The sequence below is a fragment of the Chiloscyllium punctatum genome, chromosome 24 (genome assembly GCF_047496795.1).
Source record: "Chiloscyllium punctatum isolate Juve2018m chromosome 24, sChiPun1.3, whole genome shotgun sequence".
Classification (NCBI taxonomy): Eukaryota; Metazoa; Chordata; class Chondrichthyes; order Orectolobiformes; family Hemiscylliidae; genus Chiloscyllium; species Chiloscyllium punctatum.
The window spans coordinates 60,103,541-60,119,858 of record NC_092762.1 but is presented as its reverse complement, the minus strand read 5'-3'; the positions used below and the strand labels follow the sequence as shown (position 1 = coordinate 60,119,858).

General features: G+C 42.8%; 1 protein-coding gene across 1 annotated transcript in view; it reads left to right on the top strand.

The window, feature by feature from the left end:
• Positions 1-16,318, top strand: part of fbn2b (fibrillin 2b) — a 401,753-nt gene that overhangs the window by 261,199 nt on the left and 124,236 nt on the right. The window contains exons 12-13 of the mRNA XM_072593951.1: positions 9,568-9,687; positions 11,518-11,643. Of these exons, the coding sequence (XP_072450052.1) occupies positions 9,568-9,687; positions 11,518-11,643 (246 nt within the window). The remainder of the gene's footprint in view (positions 1-9,567; positions 9,688-11,517; positions 11,644-16,318) is intronic.

Genomic DNA, 16,318 nt, shown 5'->3' with positions numbered 1-16,318 from the left:
AAGGTCAATGAGTTAGCGGCACAAATCATTGCGAATGAATATGATTTAGATTGATAAATTCTTGATGTCACAAGGAATTAAGGGCTACGGGGAGAATGCGGGTAAGTGGAGTTGAAATGCCCATCAGCCATGATTAAATGGCAGAGTGGACTTGATGGGCCAAATGGCCTGACTTCCACTCCTATGTCTTATGGTCTTATTTACTAGCCATTACAGAGACATGGTTACAGGATGGTCACAACTGGGAGTTAAATATTCAGGGGCATCAGACTATTCAGAAGGTCAGACAGGAAGGTAAGGGAGGTGGTCTGGCTCAGATATTCAAGGACGACATCAGGGTGGTGCTGAGAGATGATACAGGTTTGATGCAGAATAAGGTTGAACCCACTTGACAGAAATTCTAAGAAGAAAATGTCACTGATAGGCGTAGTCTATAGGCCACCAAATAATAACATCACATTGGGGTGGGAAATAAAGAAATAACTAATGCCTGTGAAAATGGTACGGCTATTATCATGGGGCATTTTAATCCACATGTCGATTGGTTGAACCAGCTCAGTCAGGGTAGCCTTGAGGAGGAGGAGTTGAGTGTATCCGTGATAGTTTTCTTGAACAGTATGTAATGGAATGGACGAGGTAGCAAGCTATCCTAGATTTGGTTCTGTGGAATGAGACAGAAATAAGTAATGACCTCATTGTTAGGGATCCTCTTGGAAGGAACGATCACAGTATGGTTCAATTTCAAATACAGATGGAGAGTTGTGAAGATAAAATTTAATACCAGGGTCCTGTGCTTAAACAAGGGAGACTACAATAGGATGAGGGAAGACTTGGCTAAAGTAGACTGAAAACAAAGACTTTATGGTGGGACAATTGATAAGCAGTGGAGGACTTTCAAAGCGATTTTTCAAAGTGCCCAGCAAAGATATATTCCAGGGAGGTAGACAAAAGGTGGGGAATTATAGACCGGTTAGCTTAACCTCTGTAGTGGGGAAGATGCTTGAGTCTACTATCAAGGAAGAAATAGCAAGGCATCTAGCTAGATATTGTCCCTTTGTGCAGACGCAACATTGATTCATGAAGGGCAGGTCATGCTTAATAAATCTTTTGGAATTCTATGAAGACATTATGAGCAAGATGGACAACGGGGACCTAATGGATGTGGTGTACCTAGATTTCCAAAAGGCCTTCAACAAGGTGCCACACCTTAGGCTGCTGCATAAGATAAAGGTGCATGGCGTTATGGGTAAAGTATTAGCATGGATGGAGGATTGGTTGACAAACAGAAAGAGTGGGGATAAATGAGTGCTATTCTGGTTGGCAATCAGTAACTGATTCCTGATGAAGGGATTTTGCCCGAAAGGTCGATTTCCCAGCTCCTTGGATGCTGCCAGACCTGCTATGCTTTTTCAGCACCACTTTAATCTTGACTCTGATCTCCAGTCCTCACTTTCTGAATTAGTGGTGCTGGAAGAGCACAGCAGTTCAGGCAGCATCCAAGGAGCTAGTCCTCACTTTCGCCTCATCATTAACTAGTGGTGGGCCTCAGGGATCAGTGTTGGGATCACAATTATTCACAATTTATATAGATGATTTGGAGTTGGGGACCCCATGTAGTGTGTCAAAGTTTACAGCTGACACTAAGATGAGTGGCAAACCAAAGTGTGCAGAGGACTGTGATATTTTGCAGAGGAACATAGATACATTGAGTGAGTGGGCAAAAGTCTGGCAGATGGAATACAATGTTAATAAATGTGAAGTCATACATTTTGGTAGAAGTAACAGAAAAAAGGATGATTACTTGAATGGTAAAAAGTTGCAGCATGCTGCTGTGTGGAGGGACCTGGGTGTCCTTGTACATGAATCACAGAAGGTTGGCCTGCAGATGCAATAAGTAATTAAAAAAACAAATGGAATTTTGTCCATCATTGTTAAAGGGATTGAATTTAAAAGCAGGGAGGTTATATTGTAGCTGTACAGAGTTCTGGTGAGGCCACACCTGGAGTACTGTGGGCAGTTTTGGTCTCCTTACTTGAGAAAGGATGTACTGGCACTGGAGGGGGTGCAGAGGAGGTTCACTGGGTTGATTCCAGAGTGGAGGGGGTTGGCTTATGAGGAGCGACTGAGTAGTCTGGGATTATATTCATTGGAATTCAGAAGAATGAGTGGGGGATCTTAAAAGAAACATGTAAAATTATGAAGGGAATAGATAAGATAGAAATAGAGAAGGTGTTTCCACTGGCAGGTGAAACTAGGACAAGAGGACATAGCCTCAAAATTAGAGGAGCAGATTCAGGACTGAACTGAGAAGGAACTTCTTGACCCAGAGGATTGTGAATCTATGGAATTCCCTCCCCAGTGAAGTAGTTGACCCTACTTCAGTAAATGTTTTTAAAGCAAAGATAGATCTTTTTTGAACAATGAAGGAATTAAGGGTTATGGTGAGAGGGTGGGTAAGTGGAGCTGAGACCACAAAAAGATCAGCCATGATCTTATTGAATGGTGGAGCAGGCTCGAAGGGCCAGATGGCCTACTCCTGCTCCTAGTTCTTAATTTCTTATTTTCACATCCCCTCAAACAACCCCATATCACCTCATGCCATATACTCATCCTTTATAGCCCCTCATACCCTCCAGGCAATCCTCCACTGTCTCCATACCTGCCATGTTAACCTAAGCCCATAACCCCTCTGATGTCAAAACCCGTGCCCCCTCAATCATCACCCTTTGCCATTTATACCTACCATTCCAACTTAACCTGTACCCACCTTGGGCGGTACTCAAGACTCATGCAGAGATGGGATAAAATAAAGTTCTATGCAGTAAAGTTTTAAGTTTAATTGCAAACTTCATTATATAGAGAAAAAGACACTTATTCATTAAAACTACTTTGCAGCAATTACTATTCCTCATCTTCAGGAATAACTTTTACAACACGTATTTCATTTAAATGCAAGCTCCCTTACAACAACAAGTTTTGGAATGCATAGTCCTAATCAAAGAGTTTAAAACAACTTGTAGTTGTCAATCAAACTGAAAGAACAGGTGCCCTACTGTGATAATGAATGGTTATGTAGTCATGTAGCACTAATTGTGTAAAGGAAACCTTCAGGTTTACGTCACAAACAGAATGAAATAGCAAACAGTGTTTTTAACACTTCAGGCACTTATTTTCAAAGATGTAAAGGGCACGACTATTAAATGCCTCGGTGGCTTTACAACGTTTTTTGATAAATCATTTTGAAATTCTTATTGACACTTATAACAATTTCTCCTGCCACCTCTGACAGGTCCTTCCGAGAGTTGCCTTTGACAGTTTCAATGATTGGTTTTAACTGGCCTTCTTGACAGTCATTTTTGACCTTTGATTTTGACAAGTCTGTTGTCACTTCCAATTAGTTTGAACAGGTTTATCCACTTCTTACATGCTATTTTAACAATTCTAAAGGGCCCCTTACCTCTCAAAGAGCCATGCTCCCAACAGTGTCCTGGGATCATACCCAAAGATGTACCTCACCTCTTAAAGAAAGGTAACAATTCCAGGCCTGCTCTTACCAGGCCTAGTCTGTACACTGAAGGTGTCACACTCCTAGGCTGTCAAAATCCAAAGCAGCTGCTGATTTAAATGGTCAGCTGCCTCCATGACAAGCACATGCATGAGATATCAACCGTACACATTCCTGCCCTCACAAAATTAGGAAGTGCCGTGTTTGGGAGCAGATCTTCAGATTTTGAGGCTGTCTGCCATTTTTGCCATGATGGAGATCCTATGTGTCAAAACTCCAGGCCTGTGCACAGCCATAAGGATTTGGGGTTTAGAATCCCGACATTGTGGAAACAGGCCATTTGGCCCAACAAGTTCACGCTGGCCCTCTGAAGGGTAACCCACCCAGATGCATTCTCCTACCCTATTACTCGACATTTACCCCTGACTAATGCACCTAACCTACACATTCCTGAACACTACGGGCAATTAAGCATGGCCAATTCATCTAACCTGCACATCTTTGGACTGAGGGAGGAAACCAACGCAGACACTGGGAGAACGTGCAAACTCCACACAGACAGTCACCCAAGGCTGGGATCGAACCCAGGTCCCTGGTGCTGTGAGACATCAGTGCTAACCACTGAGCCACCAAACACCCTGATTGTATGCTGATTGTAGAGAGAGCAGGGCAGTTCCAACTCCTGCACTCATACTCAGTGCCATTGTGAGCTAAGTGACTGAAGAATGCCACAGGACTGAAAAAGATATCGAGACTGGCTCTACTGCAATGAGGGATACATCGCGTTCCAAGACATCAATTGTGTTAGGGAATTCTCTAGTCTGAGGTACAGACAGATGTTTATGTGGCTTGCAGTGAAAAAGCAGAATGGTGTGTTGCCAGGATCAAGGATGTCTCAGAGAGGGTGCAGAATGTTCTCACGGGGGAGAGGGGCCAGCAAGAGATCATTGTCCACTTTGGAACCAACGACATAGGAAGGGAAAAGGTTGAGATTCTGAAGGGAGATTACAGAGAGTTAGGCAGGAATTTAAAAAGGAGGTCCTCAAGAGTAGTAATATCTGGATACTCCTGGTGCTACTTGCTAGTGAGGGCAGGAATAGGAGAACATGGCTGAGGAGCTGCTGTATGGGAGAGGGATTCACATTTTTGGATCATTGGAATCTCTTTTGGGGTAGAAGTGACCTGTACAAGAAGGACAGATTGCACGTAAATTTGAAGGGGACTAATATACTGGCAGGGAAATTTGCTAGAACTGCTTGGGAGGATTTAAACTAGTAAGGTGGGGAGATAGTGAGGAAAGAGATCAATCTGAGCCTGGTATAGGTGAGAACAGAAGCGAGTCAAACAGTCAGGGCAGGCAGGGATAAGGTAGGACTAATAAATTAAACTGCATTTACTTCAATGCAAGGGGCCGAACAGGGAAGGCAGATGAACTCAGGGCATGGTTAGGAACATGGGACTGGGATATCATAGCGATTACAGAAACATGGCTCAGGGATGGACAGCTTAATATTCCAGGATACAAATGCTACAGGAAGGATAGAAAGGGAGGCAAGAGAGGAGGGGGAGTGGTATTTTTGATAAGGGATAGCATTACACTGTACTGAGGGAGGATATTCCCGGAAATACATCCAGGGAAGTTATTTGGGTGGAACTGAGAAATAGGAAAGGGATGATAATCTCATTGGGATTGTATTATAGACCCCCTAACAGTTAGAGGGAAATTGAGAAACAAACCTGTAAGGAGATTTCAGTTATCTGTAAGAATAATGGGGTGGTTATGGTAGGGGATTTTAACTTTTCAAACATAGACTGGGACTGCCATACTGTTAAAGGTTTAGATGGAGAGGAGTTTGTTAAGTGCGTACAAGACAATTTTCTGATTCAGTATGTGGATGTACCTAATAGAGACAGTGCAAAACTTGACCTACACTTGGGAAATAAGGCAGGGCAGGTGACTGAGGTGTCAGTGGGGGAGCACTTTGGGGCCAGCAACCATAATTCTATTCATTTTAAAATAGTTATGGAAAAGGATAGACCAGATCTAAAAAGCTGAAGTTCTAAATTGGAGAAAGGCTAATTTTGATGGTATTGGGCAAGAACTTTCAAAAGCTGATTGGAGGCAGATGTTCGCAGGTAAAGGGACGGCTGGAAAATGGGAAGCCTTCAGAAATGAGATAACAAGAATCCAGAGAAAGTATATTCCTGTCAGGGTGAAAGGAAAGGCTGGTAGGTATAGGGAATGCTGGATGACTAAAGAAATGGAGGGTTTGGTTAAGAAAAAGAAGGAAGCACATGTAAGGTATAGACAGGATAGATCGAGTGAATCCTTAGAAGAGTATAAAGGAAGTAGGAGTATACTTAAGAGGGAAACCAGGCAAAAAGGGGACATGAGATAGCGTTAGCAAATAGAACTAAGGAGAATCCAAAGAGTTTTTACAAATACATTCAGGACGAAAGGGTAACTAGGGAGAGAATAGGGCCCCTCAAAGATCAGCAAGGCAGTCTTTGTGTGGAGCCACAGAAAATGGGGGAGACACTAAATGAGTATTTTGCTTCAGTATTTACTGTGGAAAAGGATATGGAAGATATAGACTGTAGGGAAATAGATGGTGACATCTTGCAAAATGTCCAAATTACAGAGGAGGAAGTGCTGAATGTCTTTAAACGGTTAAAGATGGATAAATCCCCAGGACCTCATCAGGTGTATCCTAGAACTCTGTGGGAAGCTAGAGAAGTGTTGCTGGGCCCCTTGCTGAGATATTTGTATCATCAATAGTCACAGGTAAGGTGCCGGAAGACTGGAGGTTGGCTAACATGGTGCCACTGTTTAAGAAAGGCGGTAAAGACAAGCCAGGGAACTATAGACCAGTGAGCCTGACCTCGGTGGTGGGCAAGTTGTTGGAGGGAATCCTGAGGGACAGGATGTACATGTATTTGGAAAGGCAAGGACTGATTAGGGGTAGTCAACATGGTTTTGTGCGTGGGAAATCATGTCTCACAAACTTGATTGAGTTTTGTAAGGAAGTAACAAAGAGGATTGATGAGGCTGAGCAGTAGATATGATCTATATGGACTTCAGTAAGGCATTCGACAAGGTTCCCCATGGGACACTGGTTAACAAGGTTAGATCTCATGGAATACAGGGAGAACTAGCCATTTGGATACAGAACTGGCTCAAAGGTAGAAGACAGAGGGTGGTGGTGAAGGGTTGCTTTTCAGACTGGAGGCCTGTGACCAGTGGAGTGCCACAAGAATCAGTGCTGGGCCCTCTACTTTTTGTCATTTACATAAATGCGAGCAGAAAAGACATAGTTAGTAAGTTTGTAGCTGACACCAAAATTGGAGATGTAGTGGACAGCGAAGAAGGTTACCTCAGATTACAACAGGATCTGGTCCAGATGGGCCAATGGGCTGAGAAGTGGCAGATGGAGTTTAATTCAGATAAATGCGAGGTGCTGCATTTTGGGAAAGCAAATCTTAGCAGGACTTATACACTTAATGGTAAGGTCCTAGGGAGTGTTGCTGGACAAAGAGACCTTGGAGTGCAGGTTCATAGCTCCTTGAAAGTGGCGTTGCAGATAGATAGGATAGTGAAGGAGGCGTTTAGTATGCTCTCCTTTATTGGTCAGAGTACTGACTACAGGAGTTGGGAGGTCATGTTGCGGCTGTACAGGACATTGATTAGGCCACTGTTAGAATGTTGCGTGCAATTCTGGTCTCCTTCCTATCGGAAAGATGTCGTGAAACTTGAAAGGGTTCAGAAAAGATTTACAAGGATGTTGCCAGGGTTGGAGGATTTGAGCTATAGGGAGAGGCTGAACAGGCTGGGGCTGTTTTCCCTGGAGCATCGGAGGCTGAGGGGTGATCTTATAGAGGTTTACAAAATTATAAGGAGCATGGATAGGGTAAATAGGCAAAGTTTTTTCCCTGTGGTGGGGGAGTCCAGAACTAGAGGGCATAGAGGGGAAAGATATAAAAGAGACCTAAGGGGCAACACTTTCACATAGAGGGTGGTACGTGTATGGAATGAGCTGCCAGAGGAAGTGGTGGAGGCTTGTACAATTGCAACATTTAAGAGATATTTGGATGGGTATATGAATAGGAAGGGTTTGGAGGGATATGGGTCAGGTGCTGGCAGATGGGACTGGATTGGGTTGGGATATCTGATCGGCATGATCGGGTTGGACCGAAGGGTCTGTTTCCATGCTGTACATCTCTATGACTCTATGAACAGCCCTACTCCCAGATAGTGGCTGTATCTCATCAATAAGGTGCAGCATGAAAGATGAAACCCACGATTGGCAGAAAACAAAGTTTAAAATAGAAGTGACTGTATGTCAAAATAGGCTCAAACCAAATTTTCATGTCTGAATACATTAAAGGAAACTTAATATGGAGCCAAAGGTAATCCTTCAAAAAAACAACTAAGTTAAGTATCCTGATTGGAATGAGATGGTGGCTTAGTCTGAAAGACAATTGCCAAGTTACAGCATAATGATTTCTGTACGACTGAAGACAGCAAGATGTCTGTAGGTTGTAGTACGTGTGTGGGAATACAGTGTATATTGGGAGCATTGTGTTCTGTGCATGGATCTGTAATATATCTGAGGTGTGGAGTGGAGGGTAGTGTGCGTTGAGTGTAATTTTGTATGTGGGAATACAGTGTATATTGGGAGTATTGTGTTAGGTGCATGGATCTGTAATATACCTGAGGTGTGGGGTGCAGGGTGGTGTGCGTTGAGTGTAATGTTGGAAATTGTGTTACCGACACAAAACTGCAAATTATGGAATTGATCTTTCACTCCGAAATCCCGTGCCTTCCAGCCCTCAGTCCACAATTGGTCACGAGCAGCCAGAAAAGCTGAATATTGATTTCTTTGGCAAACAGGGAGTTTTTATGTAAATCTCTCTCCACTGGAAATTGAGTCTGCGAGTTTGGATTGTGCAACTGACTGTAATTTCCCTCTCCACCTTATACTCCTCAGTTCTATTCCCCCCCCCCCCCCCCCCCCCCACCCCGCCCCACCACCACCACCCCTCCCGCCCCAACAAATCAGGTGAATCCTGACCAGGCTGTTAAAATCAATGGTAAACTAGGTTCTTTCTGGAATTTGAATGGTAGGTATAGTTCAGAGAGAATTCATGATAGGTTACTTTATACACTGTCTGTGGAAGGGGATTAAGTGAATGAGTCATAACTGGATTGTGAGAGAGTAAAGTGTGCACGTGATTGGAAGATGATGATGTGGAATGTCCATGATCTGACAGATGAGATTTGGTGGACGAAGTAGAGTCTAAGATAGAGTAGAGAGTAAATGAGTTGTGAGAGGAAATTAATCAGCTGAAATAGAGTGCATAATAAAGTATACATGGGCTGTGCCAGGAAATGTAATGGCTGAGGTAGGCTTTGATAGATTATAGAGCGCATGAACTTTGGGAGGAGTGGGATGATGAGGAAAATGCCTATCTCCTTTATTTCTTTCAATGTCTGTCACAATGCCTGTAATAAGAGCAACAGTAGGTTTGTACTTACTCATAATTAACTGTCAAATTTTAAGTTCTGTCTCTTTATCTCCTGGATTGCAATTTAATTTCAAAACTTCTGAACTAAGAAGACAGTCTATGGATGGATATATGATTTGGAGTGTGACTGTGTAACACTGAATTGTGAACAGCCATGGGTTTATTTCAGAATGAATGTTAAGATGCTCCGGACATGAGGTATCCACAGAACCCAGGCCACTAAAGGACGTCAGGAAATAGGAGCCTTGAGCTCCTTTGCAATTATCCGATTAAATACAACATGGCTAAGGGTTGGTTATAACTTTTTGAGTGACCACAGCAACAAATGTCTCCACAACATGAGGCTCCAGCTCTGCAGGGATCGCCCACAAACTCTCTAATCATTCATGGCCGTCATTTTACTGAAACATGTCCCAATTAGTGAGTAGTCAGTCTCAGTAATTAGAGAGCCAAGATTTCCTATGCTACTGCATTCCCTCAATTCAGTAAGAGAGTTAATTTTAACATATTATTGTTTTCTGTTTACTTTTACTCAGATGTTGATGAATGTTCCAGCAGTCCTTGTGTGAACGGGGACTGCATTAACACCCCTGGTGCCTATCATTGCAAGTGTCATGATGGTTTCCAGAGTACTGCCACCAAGCAAGCCTGTATTGGTGAGTTCATACAAGGAAGTCAGAGCTCATAACCTTCTCTTTTTCCACACTCTGTTTGTTATTTAATGAGTGAATGCATTTTCTGTTCAATCTCAAAACTCTCAGCTGCCATGTTCATCTCATTATTATCTGAATATTAATGTAGTTTGTTGTAAAAGCATTGCATCTCTACCTCAACAAATGCGGCACAAATCAAGTGACTTCCTTCCCTTCTGTCTTTCATGTAACAATGAGTACTTGAAATTATATGGCACCTTTAAGTAGTAAACTGTCCCAAGATGCTTCACAAAGAGAAGAAAAGTGGACAGTAGCCACAAAAGAAGATTGGGGGAGGGTGGGGGGGGGGGGGGGGGGGGGTGTGGTAGAATAGGATTGGTTAAGAGACAGTTTTTAGGAGTAGTTTAAGGAGAGATAGCGAGGTCATCAAATTTTGCAGCACATATTCCAGACATCAGGACCGAGACAGCTGAAAACACAATGCCAATGGTTAAGTGAAAGAAATTGGAGATTTGCAAAACCTGAGAAACATTTTGGCCATGATTTTAACTCAAGGCGGATATTATGTGGGTGGGAGACTGGATACGTTTGAAATTCACCCGTTGCTGCAGAAATCGGGCGAGGCGATTCCTGATTTGAAATGTTGCCAATTTCATTTACTGCCCGGGATGGGTGGGAAGTGGCTGCTGGGATAAGACTCGGATGTTCCATGAAAAACAACATGTGGACATTAGCAGCATGTGGGTAATTTGGGAGGGTACAGATTGTGTGGGTGGTGCTGTAACTGTCCTGGGCTTGAGCCCAGTGATTGCACAAAACCTTTTGTCGCCATTGCTTCAGAAAGAGACGTGAGAATGGAACCAATACATCAAAACACCAGATGCAGCAAACTAAAACAAAACGTTGTTTCACTCTGAGTTTCTAACTGCTGTGGTCCGGGCTGTTTAGATTACTGCCCACTGAGAGTTCATTTTGCTCTTCTCTATTCTACTTAGAAATCTAAACGGATGTTGGCAAGAGATTGCAGCATCTGTCTGGGCTGGACCCAAACCCAGGAACTGGAGGCAAGAGAGAAGATTTGGTGGTGATGGTTCATATTTCATTGTTGCCATCAGAGAGTTCCCGGAATCAATGTCAAAACTAACCAGCACTGCCATCTCATGCTATAAAGGCAATCAGTTTTGTTCTGATTGAAATTATGTTGAACTTGAAGCGTGTCTGCATTGAAATGAGGGTCAATATTCTATTGAGCATTCTCCTCTGTGAATTTTCAGATAACGTGTGAACCTGATAATCAAAGAGATCAACATAGACAAGGGTACTCTCAGAGTGCCATTGGGGTTAGCCATGTGGTAATGTTACCATGGGTCTTGCATCGCAGTTGCATTTGTTTATTGGTTTTATCTTCAAACTAGAGGTGATACTCGCAAAGCAGCACAACTGGCTTTTATTAGCAGCTTGAAAGTTGAACCTGTCCACACCTCGACTTAAGTGAACAACCATCCCTGAACAATACTTCTGGATGCTGGGGGGGCTTCACATGTTTTGCCTGGAATCCAGTGTATGCCAAATCAGTCGCTTAAAGGCCTGTCTATGATGATATGATCCTTTACAAATCTCTCTCTGATCATGTAATTTCAATCAGAAGAAGCCCTCTGGGACAGCAGAGCCAACAGTGAACTTTTCTTCAGGAATATGGTTCCTTCACATCTTGGGCCAGACCAAATGGCAGGAGGAGTGCAATGTCTGGAACATCAACTCAAGTTGGTCAAGTGTGTATTTGGTGGCTGGTTGGCTAACATCCCAATAATCTGCTTCTTTTACACCCTCTAGATATCGATGAGTGTATCCAGAACGGTGTCTTATGCAGGAACGGCCGATGCGTTAACACTGATGGAAGCTTCCAGTGTATCTGCAATGCTGGCTTCGAGCTCACCCCCAATGGAAAGAACTGCATTGGTAAGTATGCTTTACCCACACTAATCAGTCTACAAACAATGGGAGCCAATTTCAAACACCTTTAGTTACAAATAATATGCACAGGCCAAACAGGTGAGTATGTCTGTAATAACTCAGTGAGTCTGACTGGGAAGTAACATCATTTATTGTTGAACACCAAAATAGAGCCAATACTCATGGCATATGTAGACTAGTCTAAGATGTGGTAAACAGTTCTGCTGACCCATCCCTGGATCTGCTTTATAAAGGGTTCATGTGATGAGTTCCAACTTGGCAAGCCATTGATTGTCACCAAAGGAACACCTACTTAATGACCTCCGTAGAGAGGTTAATAAGCAATATTCTGTGGGCGTTATAGGGGTTATCACAACCTCCTTGATACTCACAGCAGGAATTAAGATTAGACTAGTAATCAAAACAGATAACGGTGGAAAACTCAGCAGGGACATCAGATAACATCTGTGGAGAGAGAAATGGAGTTAACATTTCAGGTCAGTGGTCTTTCATCGGAACTGGGAAGAGCTGGAGATGTAATGGATTTTGAGGCAAGGTGGGAGTGGGACAAAAGGAAGTTCTGTAACAGGGTGGAAAACAGGAAAAATGGAATGAGCTAGTCTTACAGAACTAAACGATAATGATTGGCAACTAAAGAAACAATGGAAACAAGAGATGATCAAAAATAAAAGAAAACAAAAGAGAAAAAGCAAAATTTGCAAGAAACGAAAGCCAAATGAGGTTCCTATCTAAAATTGTTGAACTCGGTGCTGACTCCAAAATGCTGTAAAGTAACTCGTAGAAAGAAAAAATGTTGTTTCTGAAGTATGCTTTGTGTTTTATTGGTGTAACGCAGCAGGCCAAGGACAGATGTCAGCCTGAGAACTCTGTGGAAAATAAAAATGATGTCTGGAACCTGCATGTTAAACTCAGTGTCAGTGCCATTTCAACCTCAGTATCTTACTGCCCTTCTAAACCCAGTACATTATTTCAAAATCAGTAAACTTGGGTAATCCAAGATGGAGGATGGGAGAAATGTGTGGCTGTGAGTGTTCCTCCTTTTTTGAGGTACTTTAGGTGTTGGAGGTGATTGCCTTGTGTTCCAGGAGTTAACATTTTATATGCTGTTTTGAAACTTTGGAGAAAAAAGTCAAAACAATGACATTTTTAAAAGGAAGAAGGATAGACAATAGGCAGCACATGGTCAGTGAAGGAGAGAGGAAGAGAGAAAGAAAATTGACACAGCAGTGAATGTGCGCAGTTACTGCCTTTGCTGTTTGAATTCATGTATCGTTGGACATCGAAGTGCATCTGGGAAAACTTAACAAACAGCGAAATTCACAACTGATCTTGGAGGAACCTGTTTGGGAGAAGTCACAGCACAGAAGCAGATAAGTGCATAATTTTAAGTGTAGCCTTGCTATAAATCGACAATAGGGAGTAGAGTAGGTTCTTCTTGATTATATGTTTTATTGAGATCTGTCTCTAGATTAAATTTTAAAAATATAAGCCATAAGTATTAAGTTTGACAAGAGCAGTGTTTTGTAGAGCAATAAGATGGTGCTTTTTTTGGGGTCTATAGATTGTGAAGAAGCAAAAATGGCCATTAGTAGAGTGATATGCTCTTCTTGTCGGATGTGGGAGTTTAGAGAGAGTTGACATGTTACTGGGGATTATATCTGCAATACATATCTTTGGTTGCAAGTCCTATCAGATCGAATAGATTGGTTGGAGCGACATTTAGGGGCAACGAGAAATTTATAAGAGCAAGGAGATGTGATGGATGGCAGTTACAGGAAAGGAGAAAAACCACAGACACAGTCACATAGATGGGTTAACTCCAGGAAAGGTATGAGAGGTAGGCAGGTAGTACAGGAGTCTCCTGTGGCTAGCCCCATCTCAAACAAGTATGCTGTTTTGGTAAATGTAGGGGGTGATGGATTCTCAGGGGAATTTAGCACTAACAGCATTTCTGGTATCAAGACAGGTTCTAATGTAATGAGGGGTATGTCAGGTTCCACATGATTGACTGTGGTAGGGGACTCTGTAGTCAGAGACACAGACAGATGTTTCTGCAGGCAGCAGCGAAAATCAGAATGGTGTGTTGCCTCCCTGGTGCCAGGATCAAAGATGTCTCAGAGAGGGTGCAGAATGTTCTCGAAGGTGAAAGGAACCTTTGAGAAGGAGGTCATTGTACACGTTGGAACCAATGACATGGGAAGGAAAAAGGATGAGATTTTGAAGGGAGAATATAGCAAATTAAGCAGGAATTTAAAAAGGAGGTCCTCAAGAATAGTAATATCTAGATTACTCCCCTTGCTACAAGCTAGTGAGGGTAGGAATATGAAGATAGAGCAGATTAATGCATGGCTGAGGAGCTGCTGCATGGGAGAAGGGTTCACATTTTTGGATCATTGGAATTTCTTCTGGGGTAGAAGTGACCTGTGCAAGAGGGACAGATTGCACCTGAATTGGAAGGGGACCAATATACTGGCAGGGAAATTTGCTAGAGCTGCTCGGGAAGATTTAAACTAGTCACGTGGGGGTTGGGACCCAGGGAGATAGTGAGGAAAGAGATTAATCTGAAACAGGTTCAGTTGATAAAAGAAGCGAGTAAAACAGTCAGGGGGCAGGGACACCGCAGGGAACAACATAGGACTGATAAATTAAACTGCATTTACTTCAATACAAGAGGCTTAACAGGGAAGGCAGACAAATTCAGGGCATGTTAGAAATATCATAGCATTAAAGAAATGTGACTCAGGGATGGACAGGACTGGCAGCTTTATGTTCCATGATACAAATGCTACAGGAAGGATAGAAAGGGAGGCAAGAGAGAAGGGGGAGTGGCGTTTTTGATAAGAGATAGCATTACAGCTGTACTGAGGGAGGATACTCCCGAAAATACACCGAGGGAGGTTATTTGTGTGGAACCGAGAAATAAGAAAGGGATGATCACCTCATTGGGATTGTATTATAGACCCCCTAATAGTCAGGGGGAAATTGAGAAACAAATTTGTAAGAAGGTTTCAGTTATCTGTAAGAATAATAGGGTGGTTATGATTGAGGATTTTAACTTTCCAAACATAGACTGGGACTGCCATAGCGTTCAGAGTTTTAGTTGGAGAGGAATTTGTTAAGTGTGGACAAGAAAAATTTCTGATTCAGTATGTAAATGTACCTACTAGAGAAGGTGCAAAACTTGACCTACTCTTGGGAAATAAGGCAGGGCAGGTGACTGAGGTGTTAGTGGGGGAGCACTTTGGGGCCAATGACCATAATTCTATTAGTTTTAAAATAGTGATGGAAAAGGATAGACCAGATCTAAAAGTTGAAGTTCTAAATTGGAGGAAGGCTAATTTTGATGGTATTAGGCAAGAACTTTCAAAAGCTGATTGGGGGGCAGATGTTCGCAGGTAAAGGGATGGCTGGGAAATGGGAAGCCTTCAGAAATAAGATAACGAGAATCCAGAGAAAGTATATTCCTGTCAGGGTGAAAGGAAAGGCTGGTAGGTATAGGGAATGCTGGATGACTAAAGAAATTGAGGTTTTGGTTAAGAAAAAGAAGGGAGCACATGTAAGGTATAGACAGGATAGATCGAGTGAATCCTTAGAGGAGTATAAAAGGCAGTAGGAGTATACTTAAGAGGGAAACCAGACAAAAAGGGGGCATGAGATAGCTTTGGCAAATAGAATTAAGGAGAATCCAAAGAGTTTTTACAAATACATTCAGGACGAAAGGGTAACTAGGGAGAGAATAGGGCCCCTCAAAGATCAGCAAGGCGGCCTTTGTGTGGAGCCACAGGAGATGGGGCAGATACTAAACGAGTATTTTGCATCAGTGTGTTCTGTGGAGAAGGAGAAGGAAGATATAGAATGTGGGGAAATAGATGGTGACATCTTGAAAAATGTCCATATAACACAGGAGAAGGTGCTGGATGTCTTGAAATGCATAAAAGTGGATAAATCCCCGGGACCTGATCAGGTGTACCCTGGAACTCTGTGGGAAGCTAGGGAAGTGATTGTTCGGCCTCTCACTGAGATATTTGTATCATCGATCGTCACAGGTGAGGTGGCATGGTACCACTGTTTAAGAAAGGTAGTAAGGACAAGACAGGGAACTACAGACTGGTGAGCCTGACATCGGTCGTGGGCAAGTTGTTGGAGGGAATCCTGAGGGACAGAATTTACGTGTATTTGGAGAGGTTAGGACAGATTAGGGATAGCCAACGTGGTTTTGTGCATGGGAAATCATGTCTCACAAACTTGATTGAGTTTTTTGAAGAAGTAACAAAGAGGATTAATGAGGCAGAGTGGTGGACGTGATCTATATGGACTTCAGTTAGGCTTTTGAAAAGGTTCCCCATGGCAGATTGGTTAGCAAGGTTAGATCTCATGGAATACAAGAAGAACTAGGCATTTGGATACAGAACTGGCTCAACGGTGGAAGACAGAGGATGGTGGTGGAGGGTTGCTTTTCAGACTGGAGGCCTGTACTGGATTAGTGGTGCTGGAAGAGCACAGCAGTTCAGGCAGCATCCAACGAGCAGTGAAATCGACATTTCGGGCAAAAGCCCTTCATCAGGAATGTGACCAGTGGAGGCTATAAAGATTGGTGCTGAGTTCACTATTTTTCATCGTTTATATAAATGATTTGGATGTGAACATAGGAGGTGTAGTT